The following is a 22,556-nucleotide window of genomic DNA, read 5'->3' as shown; positions in this document are numbered from 1 at the left end:
GTGGGCCAGTTAAATCAGATGTATGGGATGCCAAAGGTGGAGTCGTCCCCTACTTCCCCGCTTCGCCAGTCCCTGCAGCCTGGAGCAGTAGACCCCGCCTTCTCCTGCCTCCCCTCTCCTCATGGCTCCTCCCTCTCTCTCTCTGTGGAGGTGTGTGCTGTCCTCCTTCCTTTCTTCCTTTCTGCCTTTGTTTGTTTACGAGCTGTCACTGGTTCTACCAAAGTGTTTTTTTCCTCTTGTTTTATTTCAATATATTTTAGAGATACACCTATCCAGTAAGTTGTGAATAAGAAACGTCTAACCCACCCCTGGGATTAGTTTTTCCTCGACAAATTCAAATGAAGGATGCAGATGCTAAAGCAGCTCCTGCACTTCTTTTGTGCATTACTTTGTGGGAGAATATTGTACATTGACTCAAAAATAATTCATTTAGTCACTTATCCAGTGTGAACTAAATATTATAGCACCCCTGTTTGGGCCCATCAGTGGAGTTTGAAAAAGGAGACGTATTCCATTCACAGTGATATTTCATGAAACAGAAGAAAGAATGGATCAAACATACATTTGTTGAATCTATCTATATCTATAACTATAAATTATGTTCCTTTTTTTTTTCTTTCATTTATTTATTTATTTTTTTAAATTATGTTCTTATCCCAACAGAATTTCTTTTAATACTACAGCAGCTAAACTGCAGCGCTCTGTTTTGGTGTGAGTGTAGTAAAGAAAAAGGGAGACATAAAAATGACAGGATGATACCAGACTTTTCTTCCTGACACTATAGAAGCCCACTGAGATGTTACTGTATTTGTCAGAGTCAGGAGCTCTTACTGTCTGTTGTACGGCAGGCTGCAAAGATTCACCTGAAGTGTCTCACATTCATACAGCGGATTTTACTAATATATTTGATATCATGTGTATTAAAGTTTTCACAGTCATATTCCTCTGTATGTTAAAATCAGATTGTCAGAACTCATTTAAAAGAAATCACTGTGGTCTCTTCACTTTCACCATGACAAGCTAACAGTAACGTACAGTCTTAATCTGCTGTTTAAAATAGTTTTTTTTTTTAGAACAATAGAGACGGAACAGACAGTGGTGCTTAAAAAAAAAATCAAACAAAACTAAATCTAATGTCGTTCTTTCACCTTTTGTGAATTGTGAACTGTAGAATTGTATTAGGCTTCAAGGACAGCTGAAAGTAAAACATGAAATTAGATGAAAACTTAAATGTTCTTCTGAGAAACTGGGTCAGTGCAGCAGCAAATAGAATTAGAATAGAGACATGTAAAATAGGGATATAGCAGCTGGAGGGTAGAAAGCATAATACAGCACCAATGTGTTGAATATATTTAAGGAAAATTTGAAAAAAAGCTTTAATTACAGCTTTTGAGGGTGTATAAAACAAATGGTTCTATCCGTTTCCTATTGTCTTTGAATGCTTTCTAATCTCCTCTTGTCTTCTCCTTTTCTTTCTCTCTCTTCTCTCCTCCACCCTCTCTCCTGTTCTGCCTCTTTGCCGCTCGTCCGTGTGCTCTCCAGTACCAGTCTGAGAGCGGTAGGCCTCACAACCCCAGGCTAGATTTAGAGCAGTGGTACCAGGAGCTGATGGCTTGCTCCAGCCAGCTCTGTCCTCCCCCTCTGCCAGCCAAGTCTCTGTCGGGCCGCAGGCCTGTGCTGCAGGTAGAGGGCCTTTCTTCTTTCTCCTCATTTTCCCCACTCGTTTGTGTGTGCTGTTATTCCTCTACTTTCAACTTGCTTCAACTCAAGTTGCAACAACTGTGTCAAAGAAGCAGAGCCTTTACATGTCAGATGTTGATAATGCTGCATTCACATCATATGGAAAGGACTTCCCCCTTGAAGCCTATTTAAAACTACTGGAAATTAGAGTTAGAGTTCACCTCTGCTTTGATATGATCAACAACTCTGACTTAAAAATACTGTCAAAGGTAGAGAGAGAATGTGTCTGAAAGTCAGCCTGACAAATGAAAACAGATTGACACAGCCGCATGCTGGAGCTTTTCGCTGTGACTGGAACAACGTGGTTTGCTTTGCTGAGGTCCATTTATGTGTGTTCAGTTTGGAATAAAGCTGAGAGTGGTCGCCTGTAGCAGAAGAAGTCCACAGAAAACTTCAATCACCACTTAAAAAAAGTTTGAATGTGTGAACACTTTCAAGTCATTACTTTGAACATCAATTCATTCCACACAGATACTCTTAGTACATGAATGCAGCATTAACTTAAGTGGGCCTGATCAAAGCACTATTAAATGAAAGGGACTAGGTGTCTGTTTGCAGGTTGTGTGTGTGTGTGTGTTAAACTACAGCCTATCTCGTGTTTTGTCTGTAGGGTTTTTGATATTTTTTGTCACACTGAAATTTACTCGTTTGCTCGTTTAACCCTGATTTATTAATTCTACCATTTGTATTGATGTGTGTTGCGTGTATTAATTTATACCGACATCAGTATTCAGTAGCACGCACAGGAAAACACCAATCGTACACTGAACAAAATTATAAACACTTTTGTTTTTGCCCCCATTCATCATGAGCTGAACTCAAAGATCTAAGACTTTCTCTATGTACACAAAAGGCCTGTTTCTCTCAAATATTGTTCGCAAATCTGTCAAAAATCTGTGTTAGTGAGCACTTCTCCTTTGCCGAGATAATCCATCCACCTCACAGGTGTGGCATATCAAGATGCTGAACAGACAGCATGGGGATTGCACAGGTTGTGCCTCAGGCTGGCCACAACAAAAGGCCACTTCAAAATTTGCAAAAATCGGCGCTTCCTAATTTTGATCTTTTCATGCTCTCTGTCTGCTTCCTCCCTCAGGTGTTCCGCTCTAAGCTGGACAGTGATCCAGGCCTGTCTCTTCATCAGCCTAAGTCGGGCTCTGCATCCCCTCTGCAGCACGGAGCAGCGACACTGGGACGCAACACAAGCTCAAAGGTAACAGGTTGTTCCATTTTAACAGGTGGCCATCAACCTCTAATTTAGTATTACATCTTCATCTTCTTTGAGACTATTAACTGCCCTTAATTATTTAAACCCCATTTAAACCTGTTTATGCCATTTAATCCTAATATTTTGTCTGCGCCCTCTGACCCAACAGAGCCCTCTTCTGGCGGCCAACAGCACTGGCAGTCTGCCCAGGAACCTGGCTGCAACCCTGCAGGACATTGAGACCAAGAGACAGCTCGCTCTGCAGCAGAAAGGTAACAGACCTGGTTTGCCCCAAAGCTTCACTTTACAAAAACCATCGTGCATTCAGTCATAATATAATGATTCAATAACAACTACCTGAACACTGGATTTCCCATAATATTTACTTGTTAAAGGAAAATGCTTTATTGCAAATAATGAAAGTATAACACTGTTATTAATACAGTGTGCCATAGTTATTCATAAATTAAGTTAATCACGCTTTTCTTAGTCATCTCTCAATATCTAGGTCCGTGGTTCCCAACCTGTGGGTCTGAACCCACTAAGGGTTTGCTGGATAAATCGGAGTTATCACAAGACAACAACACATGAAAGAAACTATTTGCTGCTTAAAGCTCTAGTTATGTATTCAGAAATTTTTTCTTGAATAATTCTACCTCTTCAGTCCTGTAAAAATGACTTAAACATACATCAGGTGACAACTGATGTAGGTTTATTTATATAGCACATTTTATGCATTTAATGTAGCTTCAAGGGCACAAAAAAGAGGACAGAGAGAACAAACACAACAAAACAAGAGCCCATTACAGCAGCAGCAGATGTTCACAAGACGCAGAAGTAAATATTATACTTGCGTGTAAAAAATTACGGAAGCCCTGAGAGGAAAAAAAGATTACGGTGATCCATTTTTAAAGTCTGATCTAAATAGTTTTCTCTCCTCTCTTTGTGGCTCAAGAATGGGTGATAAAAAATATCTTGCCAAAATGATCATATACAAGTCTGCCAGGACCATTAGTCTAAGTTTATTTTTCATCTTTTTTTTTCATCTGTGACAACAGATTTTCAACTGATTTTGTCAGTGTTTGTTGTTGTAATACTCATGTTGGCCACAGGAGGCTGTAGTGCACCACCATCCCATCTCTAAATATGACTACAAGCGTTCATGTTTTCTTCCAGGGGAGTTTGAGTTTCTTCATGCCCCCTAAGCACAAGGTGTTAGCAAGTTATATACCTTGTGTTTAGAGAGATTATCACCTGTTTTCACAAAAAAAACAAATGCTTTTTTCCCCACCTGTTTGACAGATGAAAACAAAATGTAAGGAACTTAGAAAGATCGTCCCGGCAAAACCTTTTTTTTTATTTCACCTGTTTTTAAGTCATAAAGACAGGAGAGATTATGGATCACCAGAACAATTTTTCTCACTTGTCTCTGGGCTTCCATAGAGAAGTGATTGAATAATTTCTAATAATGACAAAGCATGTGGACATCATTAATAGATATTCATTAGTCATTAGTGCGTTAGCCTTCACTGGTGCACTTAAAACTCTCGTTGTTGCCCTGCTCTTCTTCGTGGAGCTGTATGTGTGTGACATCAGTTCCTCATGCCTCAGTGTTGTTTGACTAAATGGATCAGAGGAGAGCAGTCTGTTGTTTTAGCTCAGCTGACTGCCACCCACGGGTGCTGGGCTGGATACCCGAGTTAGTCACGTTTGTCAGCGTCTGCAGTTCAGGCTTCCTTCATGTGTGTGTCTGTCTCTGTCTGTGGACGTGTGCACTGCTGCACCACAGAGCCTCAGACTACCAGACAGGACACCATAGAGGGAGGCTCAGCAGGTAGATGGATCACTGCGTCCATTTATTATTTTTTCTTTATTTTGTTCAGCAGGATTAATCCTGTTTGTTCGTCTGCTATCTCGCCATACGTCACACGCAGGCGAGATAGTATTCCTACCAACAGTCAACATAAAAGCTGCAGAGAATAATTCAATTCCATTAAATTTAGTTTTATTTTATATATAATTCATAACAAAAGTTATCTCATGGGACTGTGGTCTAGACTGTACTCTTTGCGATCATCTCTTCTCTCTTCATATGTCTGCCTGCTTGTTTGTTATAGCTTGAATCACTAAGAAATGGGTAAAAATTACACCAACGTATATATTAATCATTCAGATAAGTTAAGTTTGAGGTAACACGTAGCCAATCAGGAACCCGCAAGCTTAGGTGAAGACTGCATGTACCAAAACTCAACACCGAAAGCGAGTCTGTCAGGTAACTTTTATTGATTTATCCATCAAAGGTAACGTTTACCAGAAGCTGACACCTGGCGGCTGTTCGTTTTACTCCCTGTCTTCCCCTAACCCTCCTCTCTCCATCCCTCTCTCTCAGTCTCTTCCATCTCTGGTGTGTCATTAACTCGTCTCACCCGAAGATTTCTTTTCATCTTGTCTTTTCTCTGTAACACCGAACAGTCTTTCTTCTTCCATCAATCTTCTATGAACATTCCTGCTGGTGGAGAATAAATCTTGCATGTTCAGCACTCAGTGAGCTCCTCCTTTGGAGCTATCGACCCGGGCACGTCTTTCCAGATGTATCTGCCCATTATCAGGTGCACAGCAGCATGGATTTGAAGCGTGAGGAGTAACATACTGAACTTCTCGTTGATGGGACATGATGGGATTTTGTAATTATCTTTGAGCTTGTGTTACTGAGAGAGCACATAGTGTTCTGTGTGGTGCAGGGTTTATGGTCTTGTAGATTGCGGGCTGTTGCTGGTTAGGGTTAGGCTTGGGATGACCTTCTCTATGGCTAGCTGGTTTAAATGTGGTGATCTCCCACCTCTGTCGGAAACAAATTGGTTGGTCCCCAGGTTGAAGCAGGTTGAAGGCTCAGTCATTTATTTCATCTTCCATCTCAAATCAGAGCTGATCCACTCCGCCTCCTCCCTGCAGGTCAGCAGGTGATCGAAGAGCAGCGTCGTCGTCTGGCCGAGCTCAAACAGAGAGCGGCGGCGGAGGCTCAGTGTCAGTGGGATGCGCTCCACGGTTCTCAGCCGCACCTCATGACTTCGACCTCCTCATCACCTTCCTACTCCCCGGTCATGGCCTACAGCCCTGCGCTGAGCCACAGCTCTATGGGCCCTCCTCCTCTGGTTCACCACTCCATCCTGCACCACCAGCCCCCATCAGCCGGAGAGCAGCCCTATGACACGTTGAGCCTGGAGAGCTCCGACAGCATGGACACCAGCGTGTCCACGGGGAACAACTCGGCCTGCTCACCAGATAACATGTCCAGGTACAACGGAGAAAGGGCGCACGCACACAGTCATGGCTAGAGCATGCTTACCATGGGATGGACTAATATTCAGTCCACCTGTCAGACCTGTGGGTTTACTGTCCTCCTGGTTCTTTACCAAGGGAGTTCTTTCTTACCTGGAACTGTCTCTGAAAATGCCACAGCAATGGATTTTATGAAAAAATGTTGACTATTAGTGCCTTCAGTCTAAACATATGATTATCCATATCAAGCTAATGTATGAAGTATTAAAATTAAAGTAGTAATCAGACCCTAACAAACGCACACACAGAGACAAATGCAATGAATGGCAACAGACAGCTGCTCCCACCAGGTAAAGTCTTTGTCCACAGGTCGGCTAATTTGTAGACCATATGTTAATGTGGTCCCTCTGTGTGCTGTATTACAACAGTGTTCCCCACATCATGTTCTCAGCACCACCTCTTGTTCACACACCGTCTATAGCTCTCTGGAGTCCAATTCCAAAAACAGTTAGAGATGTGTTTTAACATGACGTTAATGTAACAGTGTAACAGTGGGAGGGGGGAAATGGTAAAGCAGCAAGGTTTATGAGCCAAGTTTTGGCCGAGACACTGAGTGTTTCATAGCGGCACATCAGTAACTGGGTGTTATTGTTTCACTTCCCAACAATCGTGGTCTCATTTTGCTCAGCTATGTTTAAAAAGCTCTACTATGTCGTTGAAGGGAATAATGGCTAAATGTCAGCGGTTAATAAAGCATGCTTATGAGCCTATTAGGGAATATTATACGTTTCCAAATGGAAGCGTTACACTAGTTTAGCTACAGGACCAGTGATGAAGAAGCTACTATAGTTACAGTGAGAATGTAGATGAACACATAGTGACAGAGAGATGTCCATGTTTTATCTCCATCCTCATATTACACTAACATGAATGAAATGATGTAGCAGCTAAAAGTGCACATCCATTGCAGCTACAAAACTCTTATGACTCTGAAAGTAGATCAGACTGATATTTATACTGAAATAAATCTCTCTTAAGACCATGTCAAAGATTGAGTGACCCCATATTGTACAGTCGATCAACAGTTCACTGGGTGTTGATGAGAAGCATCAAATAAAAGTTTTAAGTTTACTGAGTTGATATGCAGTTATGTAACTGCTGAATGTAAGATTTGTTGCTTCAGATATGAAAGTGTCAGAGTGTAGTATCTAAAGGTAACACTGTGGTTTGTGTTTGACTTCAGTGTTGGTGGAGCGGACACGCTGAAGATTGAGGAGATGGAGAAAATGCTGAAGGAGGCGCAGCTGGAGAAAGCCAGACTTATCGAATCGCGGGTAAGACACAACTTCAAAAGGATGTTACAGTACGAGACCTGGATTATTTAGAATCCATCCCTAGTGATTGATGAGAGCTCTTGCAGTGTGCCTGCCAATAGCTTTAAAGTGAACATACATTTGAAAAAAACAAAGGTTCGGGACAGCGACTCCAGGCTTTCATTCATTTTTATTGGCCATGTTTCACATGTCTTCATCTCTTTGTGTCCTGGTGAAGAAGCTGAGACTGAAAAAGACCAAGAAAGATCATCAGATCAATGTTCTGGTCTGAAGCTTTGTCTCCCACATTTCTCATTTAGCATCCACTGAAAAAGACCAAGAAAGATCATCAGATCAATGTTCTGGTCTGAAGCTTTGTCTCCCACATTTCTCATTTAGCATCCATCAGTTCAGTAGTGCATTAAAATATTTCACTATATGAATGCAGCTCCTTTTTTTACCAGTTGATCTGATTCCACATCACATCGCTGCAGTTTTATAACCAAGCGGACAAATAACAAAAAAACAACAACTCAAGGATAATATTCCGAGGTTTTAGATTTATTATTAAATGGATTCACCATCTAGTTGAAAATAATGGATCCGCGTTGTGTTTAGGTCTGATTCACAAAAAAACCTTCTCCATTGTGATCCAGCTGTGCTGCCAGATGTCATCTCATTTCTCTAGAAATGTGTTTTCTCAGTTGCCTCCTCCTTGCATCTCTCCTCGAGTCTCCAGTTGGAGATGTGGATGCAGTTAAGAGAACTGGCATGTACCCTCTAGTACACAATTCAGAATATTTTGAATTTTACCTGATCACGGTCTGAGGACCAAACTGTTTTTAAAAAGCTGAACAATCCCTGAATTGTGAATAAAAGTGAGTGTCAGCGATTTATGTTTCTTTAACTGTCAGGATTGTAGTGACGACAGTGGTGATGGCGTATAGATAAGGTGCTTACCTTTGGTGTGGGAGACCTGGGTTTGATTCCCACTGTGACCCATCCACCAGTGTGTCCCTGAGCAAGACACTTAACCCCTCGTTGCTCCAGAGGCGTGCAACCTCTGACATGTATAGCAATTGTAAGTCGCGTTGGATAAAAGCGTCTGAATAAATGTAAAAATGTAAACACTCGGCATGTCTGTAAAGAGCAACACACTGTACACAATACATTCATACGGAGTAGATCAGTACTTCTCCAGATTACCAAAAGCCTTCTGTTTATAGAATCATCCGTGGTGGTGGAGCTGCACGGTGGCCAGCAGCGTGAGCGCACATAAATATATGAATGTGAAGCTGGAAGAAGAAAAAAAAAGGAAAAAAAAAGCATGCGGACTCTGCAAAGCTCTTCCATAGATCAAAAAAATATTTAATGAAAGCACTCTCCTCCAGGAACGAGAGAGCCTGGCTCGCCGTCAGATGCTGGAGGAGGAGAGGAGGAGGAGGGAGGAGGCCGAGAAGCGACTGCAGGATGAAACTTTCCACCGGCAGCAGCTAGTGGAGAAGGAGGTCAAGATGAGGTCCAAGAACTTCTCTCAGGTCAGTAAAATGAGACATAATTGAGTCTGCATGGTGCGAAAGTGGAAAATGACTCCACCTGTGTGCTGCAAACACGGCAGGGGTTTACAGATATGGGCTTCTGGGGGTGGATACCAGGATTTTTAAGCGTGAAGCTTCAGGGAATATTTGGGCCAGTATTCAATATCATTACATGTGACCATTTTCATACCAAAGTAACCTCAGTTACAGCAGTTTCTCCTGCTGAATGTAAACCTGTATAAGAGCATTTACACCATCACGGGACACAAGGCCTCTTCACGGACAAGACGAAGATGCAAAAAAATAAAACACATTTGTACACGTGTGAAGTTTGATCAGAATATTCCATTATTTGAGATTGTTTAGACAACTTAATTTGTAATGAATATCTAAACAAGTACAGGCCTGTGCATCTCTCTCTCACAGCGACCTATTCCCACTGTACTAGTGGTTCATCCTCCTGTGGTTTTGTCCTGTTTTTTTGCTGTCCAGGCCCGTCCTATGACTCGCTACCTGCCCATCCGGAAGGAGGAGTTCGACCTGCGCTCGCATGTGGAGTCGTCGGGCCACAGCGTGGACACCTGCTACCATGTCATCCTCACAGAGAAGATGTGCAAGGGCTACCTGGTGAAGATGGGAGGCAAGATCAAGTCCTGGAAGAAACGCTGGTTCGTCTTCGACCGCCTCAAAAGGACCTTCTCCTACTATGTTGGTAAGAAGACGATGCTACTGTGACGTTTGTACTCTGCGCTTCTCGGAGTACTTTGAAGCGGGGGGCATTGGAGCTCCTGGTCAGCGCCTCCTCGGTGGTGCTCTTTTGTCTGTTCAGCGGTAGAACAAGTCCGGAAACATTTTCAGACAACCCTGATTATGAGACAACCCCCCTGTTTTTAACAGCTATACAGGCATACTCAGGCCCTCTCTTGTCAGGTTCCTGAGGGGGTCAGAATGATTTTCTCCAGCAGTTCACATTGTTTTGAGACTGAGCTCTCAACATGACATTCTGTGACACTGGTAATCAAACTGTTTGACAGATGATTCGGTCTCTGGTTTGTTTCTTCAGTAAAGATGGCAGGAGATGTTTTTGACTCTTTGTTATTGCTCAGGAGTCAAATTCCCGTCTTAAGAAACAAGTAAATGTTACACTGGGCTGCCGAAACACTTTTTCCAGCTGACTAGCTCCAAAAAAGACACACTACAAACAGACTTGAGGAAACTTGCTGTTCTAGCAACATTAAGGCTGTAATAACAACCCATAATGCAACAAATGCAATCCAAAGTACAGTCTCAAATCGAACATGGTAACCCTTAAGAAAGTACTATTACTTGTGCTGGATTGCATTCAGTACTGGGATCATTTGTAGTGATACTGTAATGTAGGAATACCTTTTACAAGTAACAACATTGAAAATGTCACAGTATGTGTAGGTATAATCAGCAAATTGTACTTAAAAGTACTAATAAGGCCGAAGATATTGTAATTATTATAGTATTTATTATATTTATTATAGTATATTATTGGATTGTTAATACTGATGCCTTAATGTGTAAATACCATTTTACTGTTTTTAGTTGGTTGAGGTAAATCTAAACTTAGCTACTTTATATACTGGTGGGGATTTTAACATCAGTTTTACCTTTAAAATGTGATGGAGTTGAAGTATAAAGTAATGAAATGTGTATTCAAGTATAGCACGTGAGTAAATGTACTTACAGTCCACCACCACTGACTACATTTGATTGCAACTAATTTGTCCACCCTGTGTTACTAGTGGCTAAGCTGCACCAGTGTGATGTATTCAGTTGCTGTGTGTTAGAAGAGTTTTCTTAGTGTCACAACAGTCAGCAACCGACAGACACAAAACATAGCAGCTATATGGAAATGTCACAGGTTCCGGAGCTTAAACGTTTAACATGTAAAGTGGCAGAACTTTCCTGCCGTGGATGAGTGGCAGACAGAACATGCGTCCTCCAGACCTTGAGAAGCAGCACATGTAGTATGTAGCGTGCACAGTCGTGTAATTTGATCTTGTGCTGTGCGCTCTGGGGACACTTGTTCCCTGTCAGGCCTTTGAAGTCCTCAGAAGGTTCTGCTTAAAGCTGCTTAAAGCGTACCTTGTTGAAAGCGAGCCAGGGTGAGGAGGTGTGCTGAGATTACTTTGGCAGTAGTTAAAATGCGCACAGCGCTGCGCTCTCTGAGGGGGCCGATTGAGATGCATCGCTTGCCCTCGTCTCTTGACCTTGAACAATGAGGAGCGAGAGGTGACGAGCATAAGTCATGAGCGCCGCTAATTCGCATTAATCAACCTCAACCGGAGTTTTGATTTGCTTGCATTCAGATGCAGTCAAATGAGATGCAAACGCAGGGCTATTTGAATGCTAAAGAGGTCATTAGCAGATAATCACTGCTTATTAAAGGAAAAGTGTTATTCCTCGAAATGAAGCCATGCGTTTCTACCTACTACTCTTAAGTTGGCTTGTGGAGTGTTTGTGCCTGGAGGTAGAGACGGGTGTTGAGTTCCCCACCGGTTCCTTACTGCAGTTCTGCAGTGGCTGATGAAACAAACTGCAATGATGTACCAGAGTAGCGTAAGAATGCAGTCAAGTATGAAAATACAATGCGAGCCCCATTGGTTTAAAAACAGAGAAAAAGTGCTGTGGTTGTCTTTTTCCATCCATCAACACAAACCATAAATTGGTCATGATCAAAGTTTGATTTCTTCTTTTTTTTTATTTTAATGACCGTATGGTGTGTTCTCCCTGTCCTTATTCTACATGGCAGTGATGCGCCTTGGCATTTTTTGCTGAGAAAGTCGTCAATATTCTTTGGTCTTTTTAAAACAAACCTGCGTTATTTTCCGTCCCACAGACAAACACGAGACCAAGCTGAAGGGTGTGATCTACTTCCAGGCCATAGAAGAGGTCTATTATGATCACCTCCGCAGTGCCACAAAGGTATGCTGTGAACGAACTCTGAAAACGATCATTACCTCTTTTCTGCTTCACAGTTTGTTTATTTTCTGACATTCTCTTTCATTTAAAACGCGTTTCTGTGGTTTGCTTCTTTTCTCCCCCGTTTGTGCTTTTGCTTTGGCTGGCCGCTGTCACAGAAGGGATTTTTCAACTTGAATATGACAAGTGTATGTATCCACGCTCTCTGCTCACCCACCTAACCTCACTGAACCCTGTGTGTCCAAACCATAGACTGTGTATTGTGATAGAGATTAAAATAAGAGGGTAACAAGCTCAGTGTCTGATGATGCATGCTTCAGACTTGGACTGTTTTTAATGACCTCAGACAGTGCACTAGTTTGATTCTTGTGTGCATTTGTAATTTGATTCGCAAAATATGTTTGACCCCTCTGTCCATGCCAGCGTTCCCAGCTTAAACCAGTCAAGTTGTTAGAAAACAACAACCTGCTTATGTATGTATACAGCATAGGGAAATAATTACATTTTTAGGCTGAGCAGGAAAATCCCGTTAAGGACAACACTTCCTGATTCACGTAATTAAGCCATTTTAGTCATGTTAAGGCTTGACCAGAAGTTATGATCTCCTTGCTTTTTACTAATTTTCAAAGACACACTTTTTGGCCATATTTCTGTTCTTTACGATCAGAGCTGCTTGCTGCTTGACTTGAGCATTACACGTCTTTTCTTTTTTTTAAATTTTCCATCTCCAACATAAAGCTGAGCTGCCTCCTCATCTTCACTGTGTGTGTTTGTGTTTGATGGCCTGTCACAATGCACCGCGCTCCGACTAAATGTGTGGCTCTGATCAACTCTGGGACTTTGATTTTACTTGTCACTTCCAATGTCACTTTACAGAGAGAAAACTTTAAAGTCTGGTGTTCTTAGCAAAGACAGAAAGATGATGGTTTAGAAAAGGGAAAGTTTGAAAAGGTCGCTTTTCCAAAAACGTTCACAGGGAAAACACTCGTACAGGTTAGTTTTCCAGGTACTTCTCTTTATTTTCATGAAATCTGTTGTGTTTTTGATACACCAGGTCATGTACAGTACCAGTATTTTTGGATTATTGTTGGTAGTTTAGTGACTCTTTATGGTGTTCCAGTTCCAAGTATTTCCAGAATCCTAAAAGACTCATCTAACCATCAAAGATTTTTAACCCGTTTCCCAAGTTGTGCCTCTGCCTCTCTCTAATATCTCTTGGCTTGTTTTACATGACAAGAATAAAAAAAAAAAAAAAAAAAAGAAAATATGAAATAATGCAAAGTGATCAGATCAAAATAGACAAATATAGTAGCGATCCAAAGTTAATAATTGATTTAGAAAACTAAATTTCATTGAACTGATGGTCAGCTTTTACAGTTTGGTTCCCATTGTACAAATTGGGCAAAGACATGTTATTTCTAGCTCCCATTTTTGTTTGAAGCAGACTTGCAACTTGGTAATCAGGTTAAAAATCTTATTTCCCCGTGTAGTGTACAGAATGTTTTTCATCCACACGTTTTAAAAAGTCTTTAAAGCTGCATTAATTCATTACATTTTTTGTCCACTGGCACAACAAGCTGAAAACACTTTATAATCACTACTAGCAAACAATTGCTGTACTTGGTCACTAGCTACTTGCGAACTTTGTACACTACACTATCTGCCCAGCACCAAACAACAGAGCTTTTTCTCTGAAACCAGCCTACCTAATACATTTTGGAGTATGGAACATGAGAAAGCAGGACAGTCGGTGTGGTCTGTGAATGCAGCAGTGAGCCTAGGAGCACAAGAAAGGCTGATTCTAGTTTCCTTTTTTTCCGTCTTCCAGAGCCCAAACCCCGCCCTGACGTTCTGCGTAAAGACCCACGACCGGCTCTACTACATGGTGGCCCCCTCAGCAGAGGCCATGAGGATCTGGATGGATGTGATCGTCACAGGAGCAGAGGGATACACACAGTTCATGAACTGAGAGAGACACGCACAGTGCAGAGAGCGCAGGCGACGAGCATTTCGGCAGGGACTCTCCCATCACAGACTCTACAGGCCCTCCATGTTTCCAGTCCGCAGCGGACACAACGCCTTGTTTTGTTACTTATCATTTTTAATCTCACACTTTGATTAGATGTTTTCACCTCCACATTTTCTACGTGATTCAGTTTGGATTAAAAAAGGGAGCTGTTGGAGGACACACACTTACACACACCTCTGTATATAAACCAAAATGTATACCTATCAGAGACTTTTAAAAAGCCTTTCTATATTGCCAAATGGAGATCTTGTAGTTACTGTTTGTTGGTCCTTTTATATTATTTGTTTCCTTTCTTTTTTCTTTTTTTTTTTTTTTACTTATACAAAAAATTGCCAAATGACATAATGCCAATGTTTTGTTTGAGTGTTCGTCACGACTATGCTCAGTTCAGACAGAAAGAGTTTAAAAGAATCTCCAATCAAATGGTGTAAACAATTTAGAAATATATTTGACAGAATCTTATTCAAAATGTATGAATCTATGAGAAATAACAGAAATCAGTCAGTCAGCAGGAGATTATCTAGGAGCCCAGCACACTTGTCTTTAACAGTGAAACACAGTAAAACATTGCATCAACCAAGTCCACAAGTCACCTCACCTCACTGCTGCCCTTAGACTAAAGACTAAAATTAAATCAAGTGCAGCATCCATAACACATTAAGGGATCCGGAGCTACAGGCTAGACTGTACTTCACATAGGCTTACCAAAGTAATCAGAGGTATTCTGTTAAGACTGACCCACTACAGCTCAGGAGTTCACTCTGCCGTTCTCACTATGGTTCGATGAACATGTGGTTTGAAAAGCTGGTCCTGATATTAGTATTGAAGCTGCTGATAAACATTGTTTGGTTGTTGTATCATTATTAAAATATTACTCGAAAGCTCCAGTAAACCCAGAATAATGAAGTACTTTCAGGATTAGAACGTTAGTGTAACATTTTGGGAAATAAAATTATTTGCATCCAGCTCCAAAGCTTTCAAAGGAGTTAGAGAGCTAGACAAAGATGGATAGCGCTCTCATGTCTGTATGCTAAATAGGAAGCTAGCGCAAGACAGTTAGCTTAGCAATGCGTAAGACTGGAAGTGGAGGAAAACTGCTAGCCTGGCCTGTTTAATCTGAACAAAATCGACAAGTTGTGGTTTAACAGGGAGTTACGTGCTGGAAGTTCTTTTCGGTTTGGCCAGTGACTCCTACCTCTGCTTCCAGTGTTTATGCTAAGAGCTGCCTGGCTCTGGCCTAATTCTCTAAATTTAAACTGCTTTCTCGCCAAGAGTTGGTTGAGAAGACTGATGCCACTCTCGAATGTTTACGCTAAATATGAAACTACAGCAGCTGGTTAGCTTAGCAGAAAGACTGGTAGCAAGGTGAGACAGCTAGCTGGTTTCTGTTCTAAAACACAGTAACATGTTATGTTTCTTGTATGAGTGGTACGCAGATTATTTTTACCTTTCGACAGAGCCAGGCTTGCCTTTTCCCCTTGCTTCCAGTCATTATGCTAGGCTAAGCTAACGTTAACTGGCTCTAGCTTCATATTTAACTTAGCGAGCAAGCAAAAAGCAAATAAGTGCATTCCCCCAAAATGCCTGTTAATAGAAAAAGTCAGGCACTTTAAAAAAAAAATACACTTAATGTATCCCTCATACGGATTTTTCCCTTTTCCTGGGACACTTTATATCTGTATCCAGTCTTTGCGCTAAGCTAGGCGGGAACAATCTAGGCTCAACATGCTTATAAAAAACTCCTCCAAACGTAACAATTTACAATGTATTGAAAGTGGTCAATCCATTATATCATTTGGAAGACACTCACCAAATCAGAGGCTGACTCCCCAAAACCCATGTATGTTGGTCAACCATAGCTGCCACATTGTCATTGTACTGAATATGTTGAACATGATTATCAAACCGTCTGAGTGATGCTGCCATGTTGCCAACTCAAGGTGCAAACTGCATATCTATGTGTCCTCACGCATAAACAGAAAAAGCTCATCTATTTGCCAAGTAGCCTTTAGCTAACTTGATGATGCGACTACACAGCTGGGAAGCAGCCATCATCACTGCCAGCCTAAAGCGCAACCACGAGAGGGCGCGACAGCGACCACCCCCAACACAGGATCAAAAATATGGACTCATGCAATTTAGAACTGTGCCTTGACTATGTGTTATTGACCAGTCCAGATTTTGTAGCCTCCTCGCTGGGAGGCTACAATTGTGTGAATGAATTTTAATTTGTTTCTGAGCTGCAGTGCAGGATGTGGACAGGTCTGCATGTTTGTTTTTTTTTTACACCACCATGGGGACATCTGCCTGTAGCATCGTTACAGGTAGAGATACAGAAGGCTCTGAGCACAGTGTGGGATCATCAAGGTTGTTATTTAACTCTGAATGCACAAAATATTGTGTTCATTTGTAAAAGGAGCACGCCACCAATTTTACATGTCAAAGTCCGTTCACTCATCAAGGGGAGTACTATTCAGCCTGTGACAACAGTTGTATAGTGTCTTCTGTGGCTCCGCAGGAGCTTTGAGGCTGTGAATATACCCCTGATGATGTAGTCATGACATTTTTATCAAGCTCCTTTTGCAAAATTCCAGCTAATATGTACATTCAGTATTGGTTTACCAGGTTTACTTTGTCAGTTCAGATTATTCTGTAAATCATACCAAATTCTGGGTTCTTGGAGGTAAAAAAAACAAAATGGAACTAAATACCCTCTTGAAATTCACAAAAACCTCCCTCCCTGCTCTGAATCCCCACTGAGTAGAGGCCTGAGTGCATGAGGACGGATAAAGAAATCTTGTATCTTCAGCTTTAACGGACTGTAACTGACCGGGCTCACCTGGCGTCGTCTCCTCGTCAAAATGTTACCACATTGTGAATCTATTGATCGGCCGTGAAACGTGACAGTTTGTAGTTATACAGATGCCGGATGCTGTTTTCTTTCGTAGAAGCCGAGGACAAACTACGCTGTGATTTTTGGAGCATGTGAAACTGTTGTTTAGTTTCATGTGTTGGTACAGTAATGATAATTTATGGTTGTGGTGCCTGAGATAGTGACATGTTTACTTCTAGAAAAAAAAGAAGACGACTAGTGAAAAGACCTTAATATATTCTGTCCCCCTTGCCTTTACTTTCCCCGCACAGTTAACATGTGCAAACCAAACTATTCAACACTGGCAAGGCTGTTAAATCATGTCTGTTGATAGTAGGTGGTATATACATTACTGTTGTTATCTATGTTGAAAAGAAAGGAAACTAAATATACTGTAAAGAGGATGCCTGAATGAAAAAAATAATCTTGCTATTGAAATGAATTGAAACAGTATTGTATGAAAAGAATTACAATTTTTACTTATTTTTGTCATTTTAGAAATTTTATTGTCAGCCACGTTACATTTCAAATTGTACGGTAGTGATGTATCAATCTACCTTTTTTTTTTTTTTTTTTTTTTTACTGGTACAGCAGAACACACACATGCGTGCGCGCGCACATACACACACACACACACACTATATAACACCTAGCACTCATGAGACTGTACTTTTGTTTTTCTAGAAAGTAGATCCTGTTTCATACACACACACACACTCAATCAGTACTCGGACCATACTGTGTTATTGGTACCCTGTATGTCTCATGTGTTACTTTCACATATGAATAATATGGATTTTGTCAAATCTATTAAAAACAGAACTGTTACAGAATATCTGCTGCTTTTCTTGAACCCAGTGGATTATAATGTGAAGGTTCCAGTGTTGAGGAGAGAGACAGCAGTAACTACGGTATGCTGACTGATTATTGGTTCATTACTAAAACAGTCGTAAGGACAAGACTACCATGGAGCAGAGCAGAACAAAAATAATTCAGAGCTACATAAAAATAAGAATAAAAATTTGCTCCTAAAATCGCACAAAAAGTGGGCTTCACTCACAAAGAAACACAGCTGAAAAAAAGTGTTTCAAATAGAGTACAAAAAAAATAGACATCTAGAAGTTTCTTTTTTCGGACAGTGATTCTTCCAACTGGGAGAAGTCCTGTCGGGGCTTGGTTTCCACGTGTGTTTTACAGCTCGTTGATGCTGTCGCCTAGAAAGCAAACATTTCCGACAACAATTCAGTCATTTGCCTGTGAACTACCCAGACACATTTGCATTTCCATTTACTGTTTGCAGAGACTTTTCACTCACTATTTGACCAGTTTAACAAACCTTGTTTTTACATTAACTTCTATATAATACATCCATTAGCCACTTAAAATTGATAAATCTTCATGGAAATTGGGATACTTATAGTTTTCCAAAACGTGCTTCATCCTGTCTACATAACATTTTATAAAAATAAAAATGTCTAACTAAACATACACTCTATTTTACTTTATTACTGTTTCAATGCAACGTGTTTACAACCATTTCTCCTTATTTGAACAACGACAATAATAATATTTGAGCTGCATTATTGCTAATTAGTTCAACGCTGCTGCAGACATCTCGCAGTGGAAGAAAAAAGATGATTACTGTCAAAATGTGTTTGTTACAGTAGTTTAAATTGTGGTTAATATGCTTTCCAGCATTACTATAATTTAGATTTTTAGACTTAATCGATGTAAATATCAGCGGTTTGGTGTCCTGAACAGAAACACTCTTTGTGGTTGAGACAGAACAGAAACAGTAGGACTACACAATAACAGTTATTTTGTCTTACATGAATGTAGGATACAGATTGGTTTTGCCCTTTGCTACGTGTATGATCTTGGTCAAATTACAGACTTTGATTGAATTAGAATTACTTACAGTTACAGCATTACTTGATAATCATTTTATTTTTTAATACAATCAGCCATGATAGCGGCGGTGCTCTGATGAACTTTATGTCATGTATTACCTAAATTGATACAGATGTCAACTCTGTCAAAACAAAGCTTAAAAACTTACTCTCTGCACAGGGGGAGGTGTAGTCAGTGACGGCCTCGTCGCCTGAAAACATCATCAAAAACACATCGGTTTTATGGCAGGGAGTGACATGAGAAAGAAAGATACTACTGTGTCACTGTCAAAAGTCATTTCCGATTACTTAAGTAAAGAAAACTGAGCATCACACACGAGGAAAACAGTGCAGAGGAAAAGGAACGAAAGCCTTACTTGTCTGGTAGTAATCGTAGACTTTGACCACAGCTGGTTTCAGGTTCCTGACAGGCAGATCCTCCTCTAGTGTCACACTGTATATCTTTGTCTCATCCTTCTTCAGCTGCAACCACACACACACACACAACAGGCAACTTTACTACTTATCCACATCAGTAGTGGACAATAACTAAGTACATTTACTCACGTACTGTACTTAAGTACAAATCTGAGGTACCTGTTCTTTACTAGAGAATTTTCTTTTCATGCCACTTTCTAACTCTCCTCCACCACAACTCAGAGGGAAGTATTGTACTTTTTTTAACTTGACTACATTTAACAGCTCAGCATTTAGTTTACAAATGAATCTTTTTACAAACAAAACATACGAATATGAAGAGTTTATAAAATATGATGTTTTGCTATAAATTGAACTACCCAACAGTTTATACAAGTGCAGCTGAAACGATTAGTTGTTTGACAGAAAATTAATTGGCCACCATTTTGATCTTTTAAAATATCTGAAATGTTTTTTCATGCAAAAACATTTCATGCTTCCAGCTTCACCAATGTGAAGATTTGCTGCTTTTCCTTTTAATTATTTGAATTATTTGAATATTTGTTAATAATGTTGAACTTCTGTTCTGCTGGTTGGACAAAACAAGGTGTCACTTTGGGCTCCGAGTAACTGTGACGGCATTTCTCACTGTTTTCATACTTTTTTTTTAAACAATCAATCAATTAATGGAGAAAATTATCAGCAGATGAATTCATTATGAAGATAATTATTACTTGCAGTCTGATACAAAATAGTTCAAAGTGCATGTGGAATAATAATTTTATGATCTAAGATATACCAGTGTTATACACAGGGGACATATTTCTGCATTGAGCACTTTTACTTTTAATAATACGTTTAGTTTTAGTACATTGTCCTGATTATGTTTACATACTTTTACTTAAGTGATATTTTCAATGCAGTACTTTTACAGAGTGATTTTATAGTGTGATATTAGTACTTTTACTTAAGTAAAGGATCTGAATACTGCATCCACCACTGACTCACACAGAGAGATATACTGAAAACATTAACTAGTAGTCGGTCATCAGGAACGTTATTTCACTCTCATCAAACACACACAGCCACTCTGCCAGTGCTTCCTACCCCATCTAAGTAGATGTTGATGAATCCTTCCTCCACGTCCACACGCTTCACGGAGCGGTCGCTCTTCAGCTGCGAAAGCACAGACATCAGTATACTCCAACACAAAGTATATATTAATAAGCATTACTCTATTAGTACTAACACAAACAGTGTGTGGCAGTATTTGCCATGTAGTGAATTAGTTTTTAATTTAGTGCAGCTGTTGAACTGACCAGCTTCAGCGAGACCTTATCTAGAATGTATCCAGACAGCAGTTTGATGTTGATGATCACCATGTTTGTTTCCTCTCTCCTGCCCTGGTACCTGCAAACACACACAAACAGTCAAACACCAGGCGACTCACATACTGTGGCTTCACTTCATCTGATGAGGTTATCACCTGCCCGGGCAGTGCAGATGGAGAATATTGTTATGCTGATATTTAATATCTGCATGCTGGCTGCTATACGTGAAGGTCTTCTCAAAAAGGTGACAGGCATTATTTGGGCCCAACAGGTTTCTGTTTTGTTTATTCCTCATCAATAATAGAGCCTTTTCGTGTATACTACCAATCATCAGTCAACACACACAAACCGTACCTGACATGCACAAAGAGGATGAGCTGAGGCCTGCTGATGTTGCACTTGGTCATGGTGTTGGTGGAGATGTTGAAGGCAGAGAAGTCGGGGGGAGGGGGGACGTTGTAATGCATGGAGATCTGCGGCGAGACGGATCATAACAGCATCAACATCTGTCCTTTTATCACACACTCATCAACATATCAGTGTGAAGTGACACACAGACACCTGATTATTACCTAGAGGGCTCGATGAAGAACCAAACCCCTGCCTCAGTTCTGATGAAACAAAGAGCCACTTAGCCGAAATCTATACAGTCATTGTTCTGTAGGTACATCTAGATTCAAACTCCCCATAAAAGTGAATTAATGTTTAACGGAGCACTTCCACTCCCCAACGTAGTAGCCAGACTGAAAAGATTAATATGTCTGAGTAAAGATAATGTAAAGTGGCACAACACACTTTTATCAGAGACATCAGTGGCAATTAATATAAGACAACCATACATTTTAAAGAGTTATCACCACTGAAATTTTAATTGTTTTAAACAGTAACTTGAAATACAAAGTACATTAAAAATGAATTAAATTGAAAATACATGAAATACTTTCCAAAAATATATTGCTGTTGTCTATTGCTCTGAAATGTATTTTTGCACATCTGTAACATTCACGCAGACACCAATATATCTGTAATATCTGTTGATAATATTGGCCTGCTGAAGTACATCTTGTCAGTCTATATTTATGTGTTTTTAACTGGTGTGAAACAGCTTTATATAATGATGTAATTTTTATATTTTAATTCACATTCCTTCTTCTTTGCCTCCATGTTCTCCGCCTCCATTCACCATTAAATTAGCTCCTATTTCAGTTCAATCCTGCAAGTTCCTGCTTCACATGTCTGGTGTTTGTCTCATCCTGTGGTAGGTCGTACCTGTGCCAGCACGCAGCTCTGTCCCTGGGCTTTGATCGTGTACTCTCCAGGGACCTCGCTCAGCTTCTCCTCCTGGTACAGGAGCCTGTTGCTCTGATCCACCGTGAACTCTTTGTTCAGGCCTCCTAACGACGTCACCGTCACTGTAGTGCTGCCCTCCTCACTGTAGGTGGCAGCGCCGTACTTAGCCAGCGCCTGGAGGGCCACCACAGTGTCCTGAGGGGCGGAGAGGTTAGATGTGTTATTAAAAACAGCGACGGGGATTAAAGGCTTCCCATAAACCACCTGTGTGTGATCTGTCCCACCTGTGTTGAAGAGAAGCCCCCGTACGGGTTCTGCTGCTGAGCAAGCCAGCGGACAATGCCGGAGGAGTAATCCAGACCAAAGTCCGGCAGGGCCGGACCGGAGAGCAGAGCCAGCAGCACGTAGGAGGTCATCTCCACCTCCAAAGAGTCCAGGCCTTTCCCAGAAGCTCCTGCTCTGTCCCAGTGACGGGTGCCACCTGCCAGTCAGAACAGTGGAGTCATCTATTAGGAGGTTAGCAATGACTAATGTGCACTTCAGTTTAATGAGTGTGAGCCTACACATTTCCAAACTGAATAGTGTGTTACAGAACCTGTTTCAATGTGATAGACTTTCTGATACGACTGTAGAGATTTTATCAGGTTCCCAAAGCACACACAAGAAAATCTAAACAATATAAAAATAATAGACCACAAC

General features: G+C 40.8%; 2 protein-coding genes across 18 annotated transcripts in view; one reads left to right on the top strand and one right to left on the bottom strand.

The window, feature by feature from the left end:
• phldb1b (pleckstrin homology-like domain, family B, member 1b) overlaps window positions 1-17,763 on the top strand; it is a 104,157-nt gene extending 86,394 nt beyond the window's left edge. For 10 of the 15 annotated variants that reach the window (XM_046073795.1, XM_046073794.1, XM_046073798.1 and 7 more), the window contains 10 exons: window positions 1,543-1,683; window positions 2,837-2,953; window positions 3,117-3,219; window positions 5,900-6,242; window positions 7,470-7,560; window positions 8,931-9,077; window positions 9,570-9,789; window positions 11,947-12,032; window positions 12,188-12,217; window positions 13,858-17,763. In XM_046073795.1, coding sequence (XP_045929751.1) covers window positions 1,543-1,683; window positions 2,837-2,953; window positions 3,117-3,219; window positions 5,900-6,242; window positions 7,470-7,560; window positions 8,931-9,077; window positions 9,570-9,789; window positions 11,947-12,032; window positions 12,188-12,217; window positions 13,858-13,998 — 1,419 coding nt within the window. In that variant the 3' untranslated portion in view covers window positions 13,999-17,763. Of the gene's footprint in view, window positions 1-1,542; window positions 1,684-2,836; window positions 2,954-3,116; window positions 3,220-5,899; window positions 6,243-7,469; window positions 7,561-8,930; window positions 9,078-9,569; window positions 9,790-11,946; window positions 12,033-12,187; window positions 12,218-12,905; window positions 13,023-13,857 lie in introns of all 15 variants that reach the window. The other 5 variants (XM_046073802.1, XM_046073804.1, XM_046073792.1 and 2 more) reach the window with 3 other exon arrangements.
• Window positions 17,489-22,556, bottom strand: part of LOC123985860 (alpha-2-macroglobulin-like protein 1) — a 34,509-nt gene continuing 29,441 nt past the window's right edge. For all 3 annotated transcript variants that reach the window (XM_046073806.1, XM_046073808.1, XM_046073807.1), the window contains exons 29-36: window positions 22,142-22,338; window positions 21,837-22,052; window positions 20,922-21,040; window positions 20,556-20,646; window positions 20,344-20,412; window positions 19,197-19,302; window positions 18,990-19,031; window positions 17,489-18,144 (exon numbers count right to left, since the gene is read on the bottom strand). In XM_046073806.1, the coding sequence (XP_045929762.1) occupies window positions 18,122-18,144; window positions 18,990-19,031; window positions 19,197-19,302; window positions 20,344-20,412; window positions 20,556-20,646; window positions 20,922-21,040; window positions 21,837-22,052; window positions 22,142-22,338 (863 nt within the window). In that variant the 3' untranslated portion in view covers window positions 17,489-18,121. The remainder of the gene's footprint in view (window positions 18,145-18,989; window positions 19,032-19,196; window positions 19,303-20,343; window positions 20,413-20,555; window positions 20,647-20,921; window positions 21,041-21,836; window positions 22,053-22,141; window positions 22,339-22,556) is intronic.

This window comes from Micropterus dolomieu, linkage group LG17, assembly GCF_021292245.1.
Source record: "Micropterus dolomieu isolate WLL.071019.BEF.003 ecotype Adirondacks linkage group LG17, ASM2129224v1, whole genome shotgun sequence".
NCBI classification, from domain to species: Eukaryota; Metazoa; Chordata; class Actinopteri; order Centrarchiformes; family Centrarchidae; genus Micropterus; species Micropterus dolomieu.
The sequence above is the reverse complement of the archived record's forward strand: the minus strand, read 5'-3'. Positions and strand labels throughout refer to the sequence as shown.